This window comes from Cervus elaphus, chromosome 27 (genome assembly GCF_910594005.1).
Source record: "Cervus elaphus chromosome 27, mCerEla1.1, whole genome shotgun sequence".
In the NCBI taxonomy this organism is placed as follows: Eukaryota; Metazoa; Chordata; class Mammalia; order Artiodactyla; family Cervidae; genus Cervus; species Cervus elaphus.
Window position 1 is genome coordinate 36,102,538 of NC_057841.1, and position 20,477 is coordinate 36,123,014.

The 20,477-nt window shown below is 45.8% G+C and overlaps 1 protein-coding gene across 2 annotated transcripts in view; it reads right to left on the reverse strand.

The window, feature by feature from the left end:
• Positions 1–20,477, reverse strand: part of LAMA3 (laminin subunit alpha 3) — a 250,418-nt gene that overhangs the window by 99,215 nt on the left and 130,726 nt on the right. For both annotated transcript variants that reach the window (XM_043889262.1, XM_043889260.1), the window contains 8 exons: positions 18,165–18,273; positions 16,394–16,491; positions 15,073–15,217; positions 13,114–13,240; positions 12,892–13,031; positions 10,906–11,021; positions 9,095–9,306; positions 7,933–8,137 (listed from right to left, as the gene is read on the reverse strand). In XM_043889262.1, coding sequence (XP_043745197.1) covers positions 7,933–8,137; positions 9,095–9,306; positions 10,906–11,021; positions 12,892–13,031; positions 13,114–13,240; positions 15,073–15,217; positions 16,394–16,491; positions 18,165–18,273 — 1,152 coding nt within the window. The remainder of the gene's footprint in view (positions 1–7,932; positions 8,138–9,094; positions 9,307–10,905; positions 11,022–12,891; positions 13,032–13,113; positions 13,241–15,072; positions 15,218–16,393; positions 16,492–18,164; positions 18,274–20,477) is intronic.

Here is a 20,477-nt window from a genome sequence, read left to right on the forward strand (position 1 = left end):
AGTCGGACACGACTGAAGCCACTTAGCAGCAGCAGCAGCAGCAACAGAAGAGGGAAAAGGACAACCCATAACTGAAGAACTGAAGGCTGGCGAAAAGCGTTTAGAGAAGGCGAGAAAGACCACAGAAGCTGGGAAAAAAGGCTTAAGTTAGAGTAAGTGGCAGCCGGATCATGGAAAGCCGGTCTTTATCCTCTCAGACAATGGGTAATTGGGGAAGGTTCTTGTGCAAAGAGTGATGCGACAGACGTGGTACCGGGCAGAGCCACTCCCACCCTCCAGTAGCCTGCACACATACGGCGTTCATTATGACGCGCTGTCATAACTTGTGGAGGTTCCCCTACCAGACCATGACCTCTTGTTAGTAGGCATGGGTGCCCTCTGTATGAGAAACAGCACCCAAACTGGAGTAGGTGCTAGATATATTAAATAGTTTGAGCCATAAAACACACTAACTGATAAAACAGAATTTAAGACCAAAAAAAAAAAAAAATCACAGGGACTGAAGGAAATGTTTTATCCTGTTTTCAAAAAACCCCACATACCAAGAAGATGAAATCACAAACATATGCATTTATCAACATTCTCTATGCATTAATAACAAAATTACGGAGCAAATAGATTTTTAAATCCCAGTATAAATGTGTATGGGCTTCCTGGTGGCACAGTGGTAAAGAATTTGGCTGTCAAGGCAGGAGACACAGGGGTGCACATTCGATTCTTGGGTTGGGAAGATCCCCGGAGGAGGAAACGGCAACCCACTCCAGTATTCTTGTCTGGAGAATCCCATGGACAGAGGAGCCTGACGGGTGACAGTCCATGGTGCTGCAGAGTCGGACACGACTGACCAAGCAAGACAGAGAGAGGTGATTGCGTACTAGCATTTCCCCTTCAATTAAAGAGAAAAAGAAAGAAGGGAGAGAGAGAGGGAGGGAAGGAGGGAGGAAGAAAGAAAGGAAGGACAGAGAGAGAGGGTGGGAGAGAGAAAGTACGCCAGGAAAAGGAAGGTCAATTCAGAGATGATCAATTGTAAAAAGAATTCTCCAGGTGTAGGACCTGCAGGGGCCATGAAAGGGAAGGAGATAATACATACTGTTTCAGAAGTTGACACCTGATGGGCTGTAGGGAGAAGGGCTTGATTCTAAGGTGATACAGAGATCTCAGGCTTTGGAGACAGGGAGAAGGCTGCCACGGATAAGTAAAAAAAAAATAAATAAATAAAATTTAAGTTCAAAGAGAGGAATAGCCTGAAGAGCAAGACAATGGCATGGGTTTCAGATATAGAATCGGCGGTAGGATCAAGGACTTGAAGGGCCCCTAAAGATCATCTAACATAACACTTCATTATATGTGTGAGGGGATAGGAGCTTAAAGAGGTCAGGGGACTTGTCCTCTAAGACCCATAAGAAAAGCTAGTACAGGAACCAACATAGAAATGATTTTCCATGAAGGGGGGATAAGCTGTCTGTCAGGGCCCAGGACTGGAGCTCTGGGTGTGGGAATCATCCATCGTGGAGGTGGTTGAAGCCAGAAGAATGGGTGGGGCTTCAGGGGGACAAAGTATAAAGGGTGGGAGGCAGGTAGCCAAGTGCTTGGCAAATAATAGCAACAGCTAATACCAGCGCTAGTGTGTGTCAGGTACCGTTCGAAGGGCTTTGCACAGGATTATTTAATAGTCTCAAGAACTTTAAGAGGTGGGAGCTTCTAGGAAGAGGGAACACAGGTGAGAACGCTGAGCTCTTCCATCCTGTGTCAGGAGCCCCATCTGCCCTGCTCACCACCGTGTCCCAGAGCTTGCCTGCACGCCATCTGGAATTTACCATTCCTATTACTTGATGAAGTGCATCAAAGGAATTGCTTCTCCAAGTTGTTGGGGCTTGTGGACTTCTGCCGAGCTGGAAGCACTTCTGTTCCCAGGATGCCAAGTCTATGACCTTCTCTGCCATTTTGTTTCTCCATCTAACACAAATACGGAGTAAATCTGTGACACTGGCTGAGGTCCCCCCACAAACGGCTTTCCTTTAGCTGCTGCTCTTCTCAAATGGCATATTTGTACCCGTGGTTTCACTGAATGTCCAGGTGAACTGCCATCTCCTATAATCAATCTTAAAATGTCTTGAAGGTGGTTGACATCATGGTATTTTTTTAAAGCAGTGATTCCCAGCATCCGTATAACTGTCACTGATCAATAAAAATCTTCTGAGGATATTCTAGACCTTTTGTTCGTTCAAAGAATCTAATGGCATAATCATCCATTATTAAAAGCAGAAGCAAATTACTATGTTGCTATAAAAAATGAAATTTTGATCAACCTTTAAGACCAGAGTCCAGAGAGCTGTCCCAAACAATGGACTTTTTATCTTTTATACAATATACTTCTGCAATCAGAGGTTGAAGAAGAAACAGAATCTAGAGTTTTAAATTTAGGTGGGACAGTGATAGACAACAGACTCTGTATGATTTCAATACCTTTGAAAGTGAAAAATGAAAATGTTAGTTGCTCAGTCATGTCCGACTCTTTGTGACCCCAGGACTGTAGCCCACCAGGCTCCTCTGTCCATGGAATTCTCCAGGCAAGAATACTGGAGTGGGTTGCCATTCCTTTCTCCAGGGTTTCTTCCCGACCCAGGGATCGAACCCAAGTATCCCACATTATAGGCAGATTCTTTACTGTCGGAGCCACAGGGGAAGTCGGTCAATGCCTTTAGACCATGGAGCTTTTGCACTTTGTTTTATGTCCCTGGGTATATTCCAGTGTCTCCCAGTTTACAGTCTATGGGAATTTGAATAAAATTTTTATCCTACTGTCCTGTGATTTTGTATAAATCTTAATTACGTTGAATAGGTTCACAGTGCTTTTCAGGTCTACTATATCATTTTATTTCTTTGTATATTCATTCTACTAATTTTTGAGGGTTCAATATTGAAACTCCAATTAAAAATCTTAATTTATCTACTAAAAAATAATTGTAATATATAGTGGAACTCGGAGAAGGCAATGGCAACCCACTCCAGTATTCTTGCCTGGAAAATCCCATGGACGGAGGAGCCTGGTGGGCTACAGTCCATGGGGTCGCACAGAGTCGGACGTGACTGAAGTGAATCAGCAGCAGCAGTGTAGTGGAACTATATGTAATCTTGTTCTGTATTTTCCAAGTTTCCTATAAATGTGTTATCACACTTTCATAATTTACATAATTTCATAGCCCACTCCAGTTTTCTTGCCTGGAGAATTCCATGGACAGAGGAGCCTGGTGGGCTACAGTCCATGGGGTCACAAAGAGTCGGACACAACTGAGCAACTAACACATTCACACTTTCGCTTCCAGCTATCTTTGATTATTTCTTTTCCTTGAATGTTAGGTTCCTCTAAATACATTCTTCATTTTCATTAGGAAATTTTTCAGAGGTGGTGGGAGCATTCTTTCCTCTAATGTTTTCTAAAGAAATAATCCTTTAGGCAGTCAAAAGTTTTTTCGGCATCAACACTGGAATTATCATGGGTAATTTGTGCAATTTACAGTCATGTAATAAACTGAAGTTTTTTTTACATTATCTGCCAAGGGCCCATTCATGACAAATCTACTTTGATCATGGGTAGATATGTCATCCCATTAGGTGATTACAGTCTTTTTGGTAACAAAAAGATAAAACAAGATAAAACAATTTCACCTTTTGATTTGGGTGCAATGCAGGTCAGTGAGATTCCATTCCTGCTGATATTCCCTCGGGCATGGGCAAAACTACTATACAGCCTGCCTCAGTTCTGAGTTAGGCATTTTCTAGTCTACTCAACTGTCATTGGGGAGTGAAGGTTTGTTAAACACTCCTTAGAATTTGTATCTAAAACCCTACAGTAAATCTCTCTCTCATAGATGATGCCTTAAGCGTTTTTCTTTTTTTGGCTGAGCCACAGGGCACGTGGGATCTTAATGTATCTGACCAGGGATGGAGACCACACCACCTGCAGTGGAAGTGCAGAATCTTAACCACCGGACCACCAGGGAAGCCCTGATGTTTATAGTTTTCAATGCATTCTCGGGTTCCTTTTTCTGTGGCAGCAACATTGAGAAACTGTGTGTGAGGTTCTGTTCACAGCAATTTCTTCTGTTGAGCAGCTAATCCCTTTTAAAACTCTCCCACTGGTTCTAAGACAGTGAATTCTTCTCCTCCTGCCTGAAAACTGCCTCTCCATCTCTGTGGCTCCTTTGCCTCCTATGATTAATCACAGGGACCCCCATACCTGTTTTCCCTCCTGTGTGTCTACACCTTCTCCTCGGGGTCCTCACTCTTACCCACGTACATGGCTCCCCAACCTCCAGTCTCAGCCCCAATCTCCTCCCTTGGGTGTCCTCTATTCAAAAGAAAAAGTAAAGAAGTCATTATGGAAAAATGGAACTTTGTTGGACTGGTTTGCAGTTACAGCTTAGTGAGTTTTTATTTTCAGTTAAATATGGGGACACTGTATGCAGCTGCGACTGAGGCCACTACAGTGTCCTGGGCTCTGTACTCTGCCAGGATTCCATCTCCCAGTGACTGTTCATTTCACTTCTCCTTGTTTATCTGCCCCTCTTGCTCTTCCATCTGGTTTTCTCTTTGTTTTTCCCAAGGTTATACATTGCTCATTCTCCTATTCAAATGGAACCTTGTTTTATCTCTCTTTCTTTAACTTTATTTTGTATTGGGGTACAGCCAATTCACAAACAATGTTGTGATAATTTCAGGGGAACAGCAAAGGGACTCAGCCATACATATACATGTATCTGTTCTCTTCCAAACTCCCCTCCCATCCAGGCTGCCACATAACATTGAGCAGAGTTCCATGTGCTATACAATAGAGTCTTCTAGTTTATCTATTTTAAAAATTGCAATCTGTTTTTATCCAGATTCCTACTCCCTGGAGTGGGGGAAGGATTTTAATGCTAACACCTCCCTCTCTGCTTCTTCCACTTATTTGTCAGACTGTTCTTTCCTCTGAACAATTAGATGTTGAATTCTTTCCTTTGATTTGCTTTTCAAATATATTAAAAGGAACATCATTCCTAGTTCAATCTGTTCAATCCTAGTTCCCTTTTTATAATACCCTGGATTTCCTTCTCCGAGGGCAGTTCTTTTTTTTTTTTTAATTGGAAGATAATTTCTTTATAATGTGCTGAAGCCAGTTCTAATTCTTCAGTTTTCTTTGGTCTAGTCTGGTCTCTCTTCTTCTGCATTGACTGGGTCATGACTGGCACATTGAGGCCCTTTGAGCTTCCCATTTATGCATCTTCTCCGGCCACAAGACAGCAAGCAAATCCTGCACAGTGCACCCTTCTGTTCTGTGGCATCGTTACAGGTCCTGGTAGAAGTCTGTGCTTCCGCTGAGTATCACTGTCCTTAGATACCAGGACTTACTGGAAATGGGTTAGACATCTTCACAGGCCCACTGGTGCAGTCAGGACCCAAAGTCTCTAGTAATGAGCTAAGTCCCTGGTTTCCTTCTAGAGAACAGCTTATGCACCAGAGGGAACAGATCCTAATGTATGTTCATTAACTGTGATAAGAACTCTCTGGTATCACCTCAAAATTCTCTGTGCAAGTCACATTCCATTTAAGCCCATAGTCTGAGAAGGACGGACAACCAAGCTGACTCAGGGAAGACTCACAACCTGTGGTTTTAAAGTCTTGGAATCTTCCGTGACTCAAGTTCTCGTTCAGCTTCCTTCCCCAAGAACAAAGAAACTACTAGGAATGAAGCAACAACCACAGGTGTGGTTAAGGGTCCTTCCTCAGGAAAAGTCAACATTGCTGCTATACATCCAAGTTCTAAGCCCCCAGTACCTAGAATGTGACCTAGGGAGGAGGACTTTTGCAGACATAATATGAGGTTATACTGGAGTAAGGCAGGTCCTAATTCAATACCACTGGTATTCTTAAAAGGAAAGAAAGACACAGGTATACATATATATATATATATAATGGAATACTACTTGGCCATAAGAAAAAATCAAATTTTGCAATTGCAACAATATGCTTGGACTGGAAAGGCACTGTGCATGCATGCTAAATCGCTTCAGAATCGTGTCTGATTCTTTGCAACCCCGTGGGCTGTAGCCCACCAGGCTCCTCTGTTCCATAGGATTTTCCAGGCAAGAACACTGGAGTGGGTTGCCATTTCCTTCTCTAGGGGATCTTCCCCACCCAAGGATCAAGCCCCGGTCTCCTGCATTGCAGGTAGATTCTTTACCATTAGCGCCACCTGGGAAGCCCAGAAGACATTATGCTGAGAGAAATAAGTGAGAGAAAGACAAATAGTGCCTATCACTTATATGTAGAATCTAAAAAGATAAAACAAACTAGTGGATATAAAACAACAGAAACAGACTCACAGATACAGAGAACAAACTAGTGGTTACCAGTGGGGAGAGGGAAGGAGGGAGGGACACAAGAGAGGTAGGGGATTAAGAGGTACAAACTATTATAGAAAAGCAAATGAGCTACAAGGATATTTTTTACAGCAATTTAGAAAATATTGGAAATATAGTAAATATTTTATAGTAATTATAAATGATATATAACTGTAAACAATTGTGCATCACTATGTTGCACACCTGAAATGTATATATTATACATCAACTGTACCTCAACTAAGAAAAGGTGAAAAAAAAAAATCAAAGGCTAAAAGAAGAAAGAAAAGACACAGACACACACACAGAGGAGACTCCCATGTGAAGACGGAAATGCACAAGGAGAATCCACAAGACGACAGAGGCAGAGTCAAGGAATTTCAAGGACTGTCCACAAGGCGGGAAGGAAAGAAGCACGGAACAGGGTCTCTGCTGGAGCCTTTAGGAAGAGCATGGTGCCATCGGCTTGATTTCAGACTTTAGCCTTTTGACTCTGAAGACACCCAGCGTGTGGTCATTTGTCAGAGCGGCCTGAGGAAATGAACACAGCTGCAGGGGAGTTGGAGGTGCGGGCGCCTGCCAGCAGCAGCCACGGCCCCTCCCGGCTGTCACGCCCAGATCACAGACGCAGACCCAGACATCCGGTACCCGGGGTGGGCATGGCGGGGATGTGGAGGGGACTCAGAAGGGACCCGAGCCTCATGTTGTCTCCTGCACATGCGCACGCCACACACACCTGGATGGAAAAAGATCTGCTTCGGTCTCCCTGCCACATAATCCCTGTGGGATTCTTTCCAGCCTCTTCTTCTAGGAGACGGGTCCTCTTCTTCACCCCCTGTGCTTACTCTCCAGTCCTGCAGAGATCAGGCTGATCACCCGGATCACGTGACACCAGCCTCTGGTTTCATATGCAAAGCAGATCTGCTGGAAGAGCCTCTTGGCCCCACAGCATCTGTTTGAGCCGCCCTCTCCTTCTCATCTCTCAGCAGCTGTGCGCGGGGGGCCCGGGGGCAGCCCCCCTCCCAGACCAGGCTCTCCAACAGGTACTGCTCACCCTGCCGCCTTCCCCACAACCGACCCCTCCCAGGTGGAGACCCCCACACACAGCCTCTAGCTCGCCTGTCTGAGTCAGGGTAGCAGGATCTGGATTTTAGACTTCATCATGTACCATCCTTAACAAAACTAGCAGCTTGTGAGAGAGAAGGTTCGGAGCCCAAACCTCAGTACAGGCCGAGAGGTGTTCCCCACCCGATGACCCAGGAGATGGAGCCGATCACTTTATCATCCACGTGGCACGTACACACACAGAACGAGGCTGGAGAGGACAGTGAGGCTGCTGGGACCTCAGGCAACAGCGACCTGCCTACCCAGGCTCTGCCAGGCTACCCTGAGCCCCAGGGACCAGTTACTCCACACACCACTCCCGTCCTGGGTGGGGAGCGCCATCGAGCAGTGTTGAAGCGGGAAGCAAACGAGGACCCAAGTGGGGGCCGACAGCAGCTTCCCTTCCCAGGACAGGATGCGACAGGCTAGCCCCCTCAGGCCTCACCTGCACTGCCCATGGTCCCTGTCGCACTCCAGGGTGGCGGCCCCGTCGGTTCCCGTCCGGGAACAATTGCAGCCTTCGCAGCCGGCCAAGGGGTGGAAGCTGAAGGAGTGCACGTCACACACGTCACACTGGGGCCTGACTGTCTGGGGAGGACACAGGCACCTCCCCGTCGTCTCCTCACAAAGGCGCCGGCCGCAGCTGCAAGCTGGCCAAGGATGAAGAGGGTAAGGGTTAGACGCCCCTGACCTCCAGCAAAACTGCACCGCCAGGATTTCCAGAAGCTTCCAGAGGGTGTCTGGGAGGAAGGTCTTGTTTTTCCTTCATTATGGCATCGCTGAGTGTGGTTGATCTGAAAGGCTCCTTTCTTGGGGCCAAGACCAACCACATCCAATGCTGAGGGTGGACAAAGCGTGTAGACGCTGAGTGAGGCATCACTGGACCTATTGACCACAAGGTAGACACTTGTAGGAGCCGCCCCCTCACCCCCAGGCTGAGGCTGTGTGTCATTCTAAAATGAGCTCTGGCCTTCATCAGAGGATCTGCTCCTCTCAGTCTCCCTGAAGGGCCTTCACGTCGACCCAGGGCACTAGGCCCAAGATCAGGGATGGGGCCTGCGGCAGGCAAAGGCTGGCCTCCACACGGCGACTCTGCACCCCTCACATGGCCTGGGCTGCCCCTTGTCTAGGGCGGCATGACAATTCTTAGACAAAGATCCACGGCCTCCTCAGTGAGGATGTGCCCTCTGACCCTGGGTCTCCTCCCACCTCAACTAAGCTTTGGTGGTTAGGCTGCAAAAACTGAAGCCTAACCCATCCCACTAGGAAGAGGGCTGAGCTGTCCAGTGTTTTGAAGCTTAAGGTTATTTCCCTTCACCTGCTTTGCCAAGGGCCTGGCTCCCCTAGCCCGGGAGACACAAATATATCATTTCTAGAAGCCTGCTACTCAGAGTGTGGTCCCTGGACCAGCGGCCTGGGAATCCTCTGAGTGGCTGCGGGACATGTTGACTCTCAGACCCCAGCCCAGGCCTCCTGACTCAGAATCTGCACTCTCACAAGATCCCCAGGTGAGTCTCCAGCACAGTGAAACTGGACAGGCCCTGCCCTGGGTGGGCTCCATCCGCCTGGACCAGAGATGACCTTGGCGGCCCTGAACGTGCACTTACGTTTGCAGTGCGGGAACCCGTAGAAGCCCGTCTGACAGCGGGTACACTGCCGCCCGATGATGTGGGGCCGGCACGGGCACTGCCCGCCCTCGGGGCTGCAGGGGTGGCCGATGGCCCCAGCGGGGTGGCACTCGCAAGGCAGTGCGCCCTCGTGGTAAAGGGCCACCAGGGATCTGGCAGAGTTCTTACAGAATTCAGAAGCTCTCTGGGGGCTGTGGGAACAAGAATGCACAGTGAGATCCTGGGAGGCATGCCCAGAAATGGTCCCACCATCCCCTACCCGCACGCCCCACCAAGCAGTGTTTTGGGAGAGGGGCTCTGGAGTCTAGGAAAAAGTGAGAGGAAACCCCACCCCTGGACTTACAGTGGTTGACAGCCACCCACCCATCCCCATCTACTTCAGGACTCATCACAGGGCTGGAATAAAAGGGTGAAGATTCCCCTATAGGATGAGTTATATGGTATATAGGTTCTATCTCAATACAGCAGTCACCAAAAAATTTATACCCGCATGTACTCTGATATACCAATTAGGATAATAATGAGGAGGAGGTGAATTGTCAACTTTTACTGAACATGTACGTTAAAAGTTTTCCCATCACCTCATTAACCTCATAAGCTGAAGCTCCAATACTTTGGCCCCCTGATGGTAAGAGCTAACTCATTAGAAAAGCCCCTGATGCTAGGAAACATCGAAGGCAAAAGGAGAAGCAGGCGGCAGAGGATGAGATGGTTAGATAACATCACCAACTCAATGGACATTTGAGCAAACTCTGGTAGATGGTGAAGGACAGGGAAGCCTGATGTGCTGCAGTCCATGGGGTCGAAAAGAGTTGGACACAACTTAGTGACTGAACAACAACCTGATAACCACCCAACCAATCAGGCCGAAGTCCCATTTCACAGGTAAGACGACAAAGGCTTCCAGAAGTTAAGCAACATTCTTGAGGCCATAGAGCTATGGAGGGTGGAGCAGGCACTCAAATCCACAGCGGTCTGACCTCAGGGGCCTTGCTCTTAATATTTTCTGAACAAGAGGTTTCCACCCTCTGGAGGCCCAGGTTCCTCAGGAAACCTACAAGGGGGCAGGGAGGAGGGGTCTGCAGGAGAGAAAGACAGGAACTGATACTCAGGGCTGTTCTAGGCTCTTAGCATCCGGGAACCCACCAAGGGAGGATAGGGAGGCCCAGCCCTCTGTAATACTCCCCACTGATCAGAGGGCAAAGGAGAGCGGGAATCAGGGCTGATATGCCCTGCAGGAGAGGAAACCCTGTGTGGTATCTTTCGGGAATCCGAGTTGGCCGACAGGAAGCAACAAAGAGGAAGAGAAACCCCCAAGCAGCCTGTGAATCCTGGCTTGGGGGTGATCTGCTGAGATCAGAGTTGAAGAGGGAAATCCCGCCTAAATGTACATAATGAGATAATACACAGGTCAGTGTGTGCCGAGGATCTGGGACGCACTGCTGCTCCCTTGGGCACCCAGAAGAGGAAGACAGACCCCAGGGCCACCCCTCCCCGGGCCTCCTGCTCTGGTCGGGAAAGTGGGAGAGCCTCAGGCCTCCCATGGCCATGCCACAAAGTAATGTGTGCATGCTAAGTCACTTCAGTCATGTCCGACTCTTTCAACCCTAAGGACTCCTCTGTCCATGGGATTTTCCCGGCAAGAATACAGGAGTAGGTTGCCATGCCCTCCTCCAGGGGATCTTTTTGATCCTGGGATCAAACTCGCTTCTCTTGTGTCTCCTGCATTGGCAGGCAGGTTCTTTACCACTAGTGCCACCTAGGAATCCCTCACACAAAGTGATACTTACTCAATATAAAAACTGTCTCCTCCACAATGGGTGACAAACTCCAGTGACTTGTCCAGTGATTTTCTGTGAAGGATCTGGTAGTCGTAATTCTCTGCAGGCACCACTAGGACACGGACCTAAATAAGGGAAAGTGTTGGCATGTCTTTGGATTTTCAGCAGCCCGGCACACCCATTGCTCCACCATGCTTTCTCTTCACTAAGATTGTGTTAAACCATTTCAGTCATGTCTGACCCTTTGTGACCCCATGGACTGTAGCCTGCCAGGCTCCTCTGTCACTGGGGATTCTCCAGGCATGAATACTGGAGTGGGTTGCCAGATCAGAGTTCTTTACTGTTAAGTCCAAGACCACGTGAAACAGGACTTACAAAAAAAAAGAATCACAAAGCAACTGTAACTCAGTGTTGAAAGCTCAGGACACATTCCCCCTTGGGAAATGATAATGAGCTGGGGGGACAGACCCCCTGGAGCACCTGCTCAGAAGAGCAGGAGCCTTGGGTGCTGGAGTGGACAGGAGACGAGGACCTGTTATGATGTCCAGGGCTCCATGTGATCCATCCCTGGGATGACCCTGGATCTCCAGGGGGTAGAATTTTGTATTTTTATTTATTTATTTATATTTTTAAGTATTTCTTTTTCTTTCGTATTTATTTGGCTGTGCCAGGTCTTAGTCACGGCTCAAGGGATCGTTGATCTTTGTCGGGGCATCTGGGATCATTTTAGTTATAGCATGCGAACTCTCAGTTGCAGCATGTAGAAGCTAGTTCCCTGGTCAGGAATCAAACCTGAGCCCCTGCATTGGAAGTGAGCAGTCTTAACCACTGGATCATCAGGGAAGTCCTCATTCTGTATTTTTAGAGAGTAAGCAAACTGAAACGGCAGGACCAATAGGGAGACTCATATGGTGGCTTGCCCCTGAAATGCCTGTCCTATCAGATACTCTATTATGAATAATTGTGGCCCCAGTCTTTAAAAATACTGCCCTGTATTCTCTGTACCTGTATAAATCAGATCACACCAGTAACAAATGCTGCAGGAAATTTCAACCATCTTCGTCAACTACTCACCCACTGACAGTTTACAGAGGCTATTGCTCTCAGGTTATTCAGTTCAATAAACATTGCCAAACACCTGTGCCAGAGGGTGTTTCGGGCACAGGGATACAAAATGAACAGTCAGTCCCCTGTCCTTGAGATGACATCCTCAGAGAGAGGGAGGCAGGAGCAATAACTGGAGGGCGCAGGGCAGGCCTGGGCAGGGTCTGCTGGCCCTCAGAGGCTTCACAGGCATTGGGTGACCACGGTTTCACCAGCCAAGGTGATAAATAGGGGACAGGGCACCTGGGGTCTATGCAGGTAACAGGCTAAGCTGGAGGGACCTGTGAGCGCTCTGGCTATGGGGATGCACAGTAGACGGTCCTAGAGCTCAGGAAAGATGAGAAGTGAGGTCACAGGGGTGGGTATCATTCCTCCAGAGCGGAGAACAGGATCAATAGGCACAGATGACGTCACATGAAAAGAAACCTTAGAACAAGGGGTCTCAGCGTCAAGCCCAAGGGAACACTGACATGGAAGGGATGAAGGGGAAGAGAACTCACTGAAGGAGCACCGGAGAAAGCAGGGGAAGCCAAGAGAAAGTAGCTATGGGAGCCAAAACAAGATAGTTTCAAGAACAAAGGAGTGTTCAATGCCTCAGAGAGAGACTTATCAGATGAGCGTGAGGAGGGACTGATGGAGACAGAGAGACAGCTCACATGGCTCATGCAGCGGAGTTTTTTCTTCCCAGTCGCTTCTCTAGTATTCTGATTTCCCTTGATTTTAATTGTCACAGACCTTTTTTTGCTAAAGGCAGCTGTAATATTTAAACATTTTTCTATGAACATGGCTTCAATTCCCTGGAGGAATTACTCTCATGAGCCAGAACAGACACACAGAGCAGCCGACCAAGGCAAACACATGAAGAGCAAGAGAGGAAAAAGCAGAACGCACCAAAACTAAGGACTTTCCTTCTGGAATCGTCACAGTCAGGGCCACCTCCGGCTCCGAGATGTCAAACTCAACCTGATCTCCAGCGATCACCTGGTCCTGGCAGCCGAGCACATGGGGGCAAAAAGAGGCCCGGAAGATACCTGGGGGCAGAGGGAGGCAGTCCTGTCATACCCCTGCCAGGACAGGTGAACCCCCAAACCTGCCTTGCTCCCCGTAGCTCACCTGACTGCAGCTGTCCTCCGTCCACAGACACCTGTGCCGGGAATGTGGGATGTGCTGGTTGATAAAAATGGACGATGATGACATACCGACCTGGGCGTGGTACTAGTCCTCGAAGGGTCACCTGGTTCTAGATGGAAAAAAAAAAACCTTCTCAAGCTGCAGAGCTATTACTAATTAGAATCAGAGGATATTTCAAGAATAAAAATCAAAACAACGCAGGTATTTATCCAGTAAAGACTGGGACATTGGGAAAGACTGAAGGCAAAAGAAGGGGGCGAGCGGGCAGAGGATGAGCTAGATAGCATCACCGACTCAATAGACATGAGTCTGAGCAAACTCCAGGAGGTAGTGAAGGACAGGGAAGTCGGCTATGCTACAGTCTATGGGGTTGCAAAGAGTCAGACATGACTTAGTGACTGAACAACAACAATTTACCCAAGTGAAGTGAAAAACCCACAGTCACACAAAGCCTTCCCTTGAGTCTTTGTAGCAGCTTTATTTGTAGTCACAAACTGGAAACCAACCACATGACTCTCAGCTGCAGAACGGACAAGCCAACAGTGGGACAACCATAACCAAGACTAGAGGGAGTCTCATTTGGTACAATCACTTTGGGAAACTATATGTGGTTTTTATCAAACATATAATTGAGCGATTGCATTTCTAGGTACGTCACAAGAGAAATGCATGCTCTGTGTGCAAAAGGCAACAAGAATGCTCCCAGCATTCAAGCACTACTTGTAATCACCATGTAACAAAGAGTCAGACTCCATTTTTTCTGTCTGATGGTTCTCAAGCTCCATCATTCATCTTTTGCCTTTTGTCCCACAGCTGGACAAGCTGTAAGAAAGCCCAGGTGTTCATCCCTTGGCAGAGCTGGGAAGTTCAAACCCCATGAATTCTAGCCCATGGGAGAGGGAGCCCTCACCTGGACCCCCACCCCCACCCCACTATGCCCCTGCCTAACCATAATGAAAACCAGGGTCAGACTCCAACACTCACTCAGGCTTGTGTGTGAGCCAGGTTCTCCCCAGAAAGCCTCACCATGTGAGTAATAAGTCTTTCCAAACCTCAATAATTAAAAAACTACAAGAATAGCAACAATAAAAGATTATCTTTCAAATGAGAGCTGGGCCTTGGAGGGTAAGTAACTTACTAAAGGTCATGGACTAATTTTATAGCAAAACCAGGACTAGAACTCTATTGTCATGACTGTAATTAATTTCCCCCTACTACTCTAGGCTGCCTACTCCATATGGGATCTTATGAAATTTTTTCTCCCAAATCTGTTTATTTCCTATCTTAATGCAACATGAAACGACATGAGCCATCTCTAGGATTAAAAAGATATGTTATCAGAACAAACATTAAGTCCTGCAATTCTGTGTTTTATGATGAAAAAAAGTGTGTTCCCTTCATATATTTCATCTTTGTGCTCTAGATATTAATCAATACATGTTTATTGGGAATTTCCTGCCTACAAATTGGGGTTGCAAAAAAATCTGTTAGATTTCTAAAAGTGCTTATGTTCTCATTTAAGAAGATAATTAATAAACTCAACCATGTTAAGTAGCAGTAGCCCATGCAAATATGACGTATCCTAAGATGGGTTATGAAAAATTGCCAAATGACTGTCCAGACAGAGATGCAAGAGAGAAAGAGCGCATTGGGATAGGCTGGCCCCAGACAGAACTAACTGCAAGCCTCATTCCTGGGATTCTCCACAGTTGAGAACAGAGGTGCTTAAGCTTTAGGGGCAGCCAACACCCCTTGAGGAGTCTGTTAAAACACAGATTCCTGGGCCACCCTCCAGAGTTTCTGACTCAGCAGTTCTGGGGTGAGGCTTGGAGATCTGCATTCTTAACAAGTTCCCCAGGGGTTGCCAGGGGGATGCAGCTGGTTGGGGGCCACACTTTGAGAACCACCAGTTCAGAAGAAACACACTCGGGGTAACCCTACCTGTGGGGCCTTCAAGGTGACCCCAAGAACAGCATCGGCAGGAGGTGAAGGATCCTCAGGCACGAGAGGGGAAGATCCACCACTCGGGACATCCAAAATCAGTGCTGTCGGAGGAGTTTCGGGGGGCAGGGAGACACAGAAGGCGCTGGAAAACAGAATGTGGAAAAATAACCAAACCCAAAGAACTGTCCCCTGGTGAAGAGACAGACTCTAAGCATCAGAAGGACCCAGAGAAGGGCTTCCCCTGGGGATCCACTGGTTAAGACTGCGCTTCCACTGTAGGGCATGCGGGTTTGACCCCTGGCTGGGAAGTTCCACACACCACCTAGTGCAGCCAAAAAAAAAAAAAAATTGGGGACTCCCCTAGCGGTTCAGAGATTAAGACTTCACCCCCAAATGCAAGGAGTGTGGGTTTGATCCCACAGGCTTCGTGGCCAAAAAACCAAAATATAAAACAGAAGCAGTACTGTAACAAATTCAATAAAGACTTTAAAAATGGTCCACATAAAAAAAAATCTTAAAAAAAAACGGATCCAGAGAACCACAGGTCTGCAGAGATCTTTATACAAAGATATTTGGTGTTCTGGATTGGCCAAGAATATCCCAGTTGCCTGCCTAATACAATGAGCTCAGAACAGAAAAAAAAATCTTAATTTTGAAGGAAAGGGAGCTAGATGGAAACTTACTGAAACTTCCCTCTCTAGTACTAAAATTTATTGCTAAATGAGATCAATGGAATGAAACATTATTCACCTCTAAACATCAATGCTGACATAAAGCTATATAAAAACAAAGAGAACAAACAGCTATCATTTCTTTCAGGCACAGCCAGATTTTATTGTCTTGGTGGTTTCCATAAAGACGCATAAGATATCATGACTGTGTCCCTAAAGAATTTTTGAATCTACATCCAAATAACCTTCCCCAAATCCCAATAATCATTAGTTACCTAATTCTCATAACATAGTTGTGAGATGGGTCATTATTTTCATGGTTTTTTAAATGAAGAGTCTCAGACACAGAGATTAAAGGATTGGAACAGACTGGATCTTGGTGAGAGCTCAGAATAGAAATCAGAGTATCTCCCCTCAAGGACAAGGCTTAACCATTTCCCCCAGTTGCTACTGTGTCAGCTTCCTGATGTTACGGAATTCTGGAAAAATTGCTGGGATAAATGACTTAGCTCTTTAAAAAAAAAATGCACCACCAGCTTTTAGCATCTTGGCCTGGGATTACTTCTAAAGTGAAATATAAAGCATAATCTAAAAAGCATTAAGTATCACTAAGCACAAACAAGGGATAAAGGAAGGAAACACATTACCTTTGATTAACAAATCGCCCATAACTGGCAATGCATTTGACGTGAGGTCTCAAATATTCTGTTGAGAATTCTTCAATGGGTATGATACAAATTTGATGCTGTCCAACAAATATAACAAGGTGCATGCCAGTTATCACCCAAGTCAAGGTTATGACCAAACATGCACTTCAAAGAAAACAGCTAAGAATTCATCCAGAGAAATTAAAACTATCACTTTACAGCAGTAAATATCATAAGATAGCATTCTCTATGGCATCATTACATGGACACAAATTCTTTTACTGTTATACAGGATCACTGATTAAATTGTTCCTGGAATAATCATATAAACAAATAAAATCATGTGAAAGTTCAAAACAACTCTGTCAGCAACTTTGGACAGTGTCTTCTCTCCTGCCCTGGGCTGATGCTGGCTCCTCAGACCCCTAGGCAGGGAGAGGCGGATGTGGTGGGCAGTTGGGGAGCTTGCTGTTCAGAAAGATGGATGCTCCTGCTATAAATAACCCTTCTCAATAGAGGAGGACTAGTATCGCAGGCATATCTGAACTCTGTCTCCAGAGCTAGTTTCTGAGTCACAGAAGAAACTCAATCAATAACTTAATACCACTTTTCATTTTAAATCAATAACTATAACCGGCTAGGTCACAAAGCTATTCAGTAACAACAGACTTTAACTGAACACCTACTATATGCCAGGCACTGAGACTGGGGGATCGTATGAGACCAAGATGGACACACTCCTGCTTTCATGGAGCTTTTATTCTAGCCAGCCTTGACTCTGAATGACATCTGACTATTTCAGAAAGGGCAAACTTGTGCTTAAAAGAAGAACTTTCAGCCCCATCACAATTTCCAAAGATGAAAGGGTTAAGATTAACTTGGCTCATTATGTTCAAAAAAGAAAGTTGTCCTTAAAAAAAGAAAAGTCTTGAGTTATATAACATATAATAACTTTTAAAATATGAATTCCAGGTAGTTCTTAAGAGAAAGCTCATTTCTAATACTGTCAAGCACAAATATTTAAAACATATTAGAACAGGCTGGCCTGGCATTTCCCAGGTGTGATACATGCTTAATATTAGCAGTAACAGGAAGTTGCTTCATACTTAATCTTATGTTCTCTGAGATATTTATTATAAATCTGAGTACCCCATTCTTAGCCCAGATCCCACTGTCTCTGTTTATCACAATTCTCAATACTAAAGTTATGCTATTAAAAGGGTAATCTGTAAAAGCTAGCATTTTAACTGTTAACAATATATATCTAATTAATTGAAAATACTCTTCTTGAAATAGAGCAACAATGGTCTGGAAAAAATACCACCAGGTGATTGCAACTTTGAAAGTTCTGAAGGAATCTGCAAAGAAGCTAACAGACATTATAAGAGAGTAGAGTGTAAAGAAAATAAACAGTCCCTAATGACATTTCTATATACCAGCAATAATAATAGATTAGGAGATAGACTGACAAAAGATATTTCATTCATAATAGTAACAACAAATAAAAATGAATTAAATGGAATTTTGTGAAACATGTCCAGATTTGATGACTGAACTTTATTGTATGCTATAGGAAAAGGTTCCAACAAATGAAGGGGCAAGACAGATTTCTAGATGGGAAATAAACATCGTAACTCCAGCAATTCTCTGCAGGTTAATTTTATAGATGTAATGCAAACACAGCCAAAACTTCAATAAGCTTTAGAAATATATATGCTTATCAATAAAAAAAATTTTTTTCTAAAAATCAGCGGCCAAAACAGAAGCATACCAGAAGGAATTGGGCCATCCGGGCTCTGAGCCGAACGTCCGCATCTGCTAACAGCTCGTACACGGCGAGGCGACCCCTGCCGTCGGTCACAGCGCTACGGCAGAGGACGCTGCAAGAAGAAACAGTTTATCTTAGCCTGGTTCCCCTGGTCTCCCTCCTACCCCTGTGAGGTGGCTGATCGTGCTTCAGTTTCTCCTGTTCATAACTGGGTCACCAACAGTGAACTTCCCTGCAGGTGGAGTTTAGCACGGATGCAACCCATCATTGGTGTGGGAAAAAGAACCTTCTTTCTGTGCTCTGAGCTGTACCTCTCAGGGCTGATGGCCATCACCATCTCCACTGGTTTTACGGAATATCTGGTTTGGTCTTCTGAGAAACAGCCCGAGGGCCAGTAAAGTCTGATCTCTAAGGCAGTCTTCTTGGAAATTGACCAATATCGTTGGTAGTGGCGGTTTAGTTGCTAAATCGTGTCTGACTCTTGCAACCCCATGGACTGTAGCCCTCCAGGCTCCTCTGTCCATGGGATTCTCCAGGCAAGAATACTGGAGTGGGTTGCCATGTCCTTCCTCTAGGGGATCTTCCCGACTCAGGGATCGAACACTGGTCTCCTGCATTGCAGGCGGAGATAACTCTGTATCAGAGTTATCGCAGCATTATTTTGGAAAGTGGTATTCTTTTGCCTTTCTGCTAGGGTATTGCTTTTTAACAACATAGACCTCACTTGAGAAATGCTGGGAAAGGTTCAAACCTCAGCAGGAGAAGCTGCCATGTTGAAAGTGTCTGTCATTTGAAATAGGTTTTTATGGGTCGAATATTTTCCAATTGCACCATATTTTTGGACTCCAGTACTTGGTAGCCTGGTCACTTACACTGATCACATGACATGCAAAGTAGAGAAAAAGGGAATATTTTAAACAAATGAAAAGATACCATGGGACTTGCCTGGGAGTGGTTAAAAACAATAAAAGTGATTCCTGGTCTAATGCAACACTGTCTTCGAAATCTAACGATGGAGAACTTTGGTGCTGTCACCACATCTGGAGTCAAAATCATCTGCAGAATATCATGCACTTCTCTCCTTAAAACACCATTCAGAAGGAAGAAAGGGCAACCCACTCCAGTATTTTTGCCTGGGAAAGCCCAAGGACAGAGGAGCCTGGAGGGCTACAATCCATGGATTGCAAAAGAGCCAGACATGACTTAGTGACTAAACAACAACATGGCTATCTATACCAACGTGTTATCTTTATTCAGTCAGTTCAGTTCAGTCGCTCAGTCGTGTCCGACTCTTTGCGACCCCATGAACGGTAGCATGCCAGGCCTCCCTATCCATCACCAACTCCCGGAGTTTACTCAAACTCATGCCATCCAGCCATCTCATCCTCTATCATCCTTCTCCTCCTGCCCCCAACCCATCCCAGCATCAGGGTCTTTTCCAATGAGTCAAGTCTTCGCATGAGGTGGCCAAAGTACTGGAGTTTCAGCTTCAACATCAGTTCTTCCAATGAACACCCAGGACTGATCTCCTTTAGGATGGACTGGTTGGATCTCCTTGCAGTCCAAGGGACTCTCAAGAGTCTTCTCCAACACCACAGTTCAAAAGCATCAATTCTTCGGCGCTCAGCTTTTCTTCACAGTCTAACTCTCACATCCATACATGACCACTGGAAAAACCATAGCCTTGACTAGATGGACCTTTGTTGACAAAATACTGTCTCTGCTTTTTAATATGCTATCTAGGTTGGTCATAACTTTCCTTCCAAGGAGTAAGCGTCTTTTAATTTCATGGCTGCAATCACCACCTGCAGTGATTTTGGAGCCCAGAAAAATAAAGTCTGTTATCTTTATTACAAGGAGTTAAATAATTTATTGATGAATGTGAAAGTGTTAGTTTTTCAGTCATGCTCTACTCTTTGCAACCCCATGGACTGTAGCCCTCCAGGCTCCTCTGTCCATGGAATTCTCCAGGCAAGAATACTGGAGTGGATAGCCAATCCCTGCTCTAGGGGATCTTCCTGACCCAGGGACTGAACCTGGGTCTCCAGCATTGCAGGCAGATTCTTTACCATCTGAGTCACCAGAGATGCCGCTGCTGGTGAGCCCTGTTATAATATTTAAAAGAAAAATCTCACGTCCTGTTGAGAGCAAGCCATCCTGGAGAAATAGTACGGTCTAGACTGCCGCATTGTCAAGTAGACTTTCTGAGGTGATGAAAATATTCTCTATCTGCATCATCCAGAATTATAGCTACTAACAACACATGGCTATTGAGACTTGGCATGTGGCTAGTGAACCTCAGGAGCTAAACTTTTT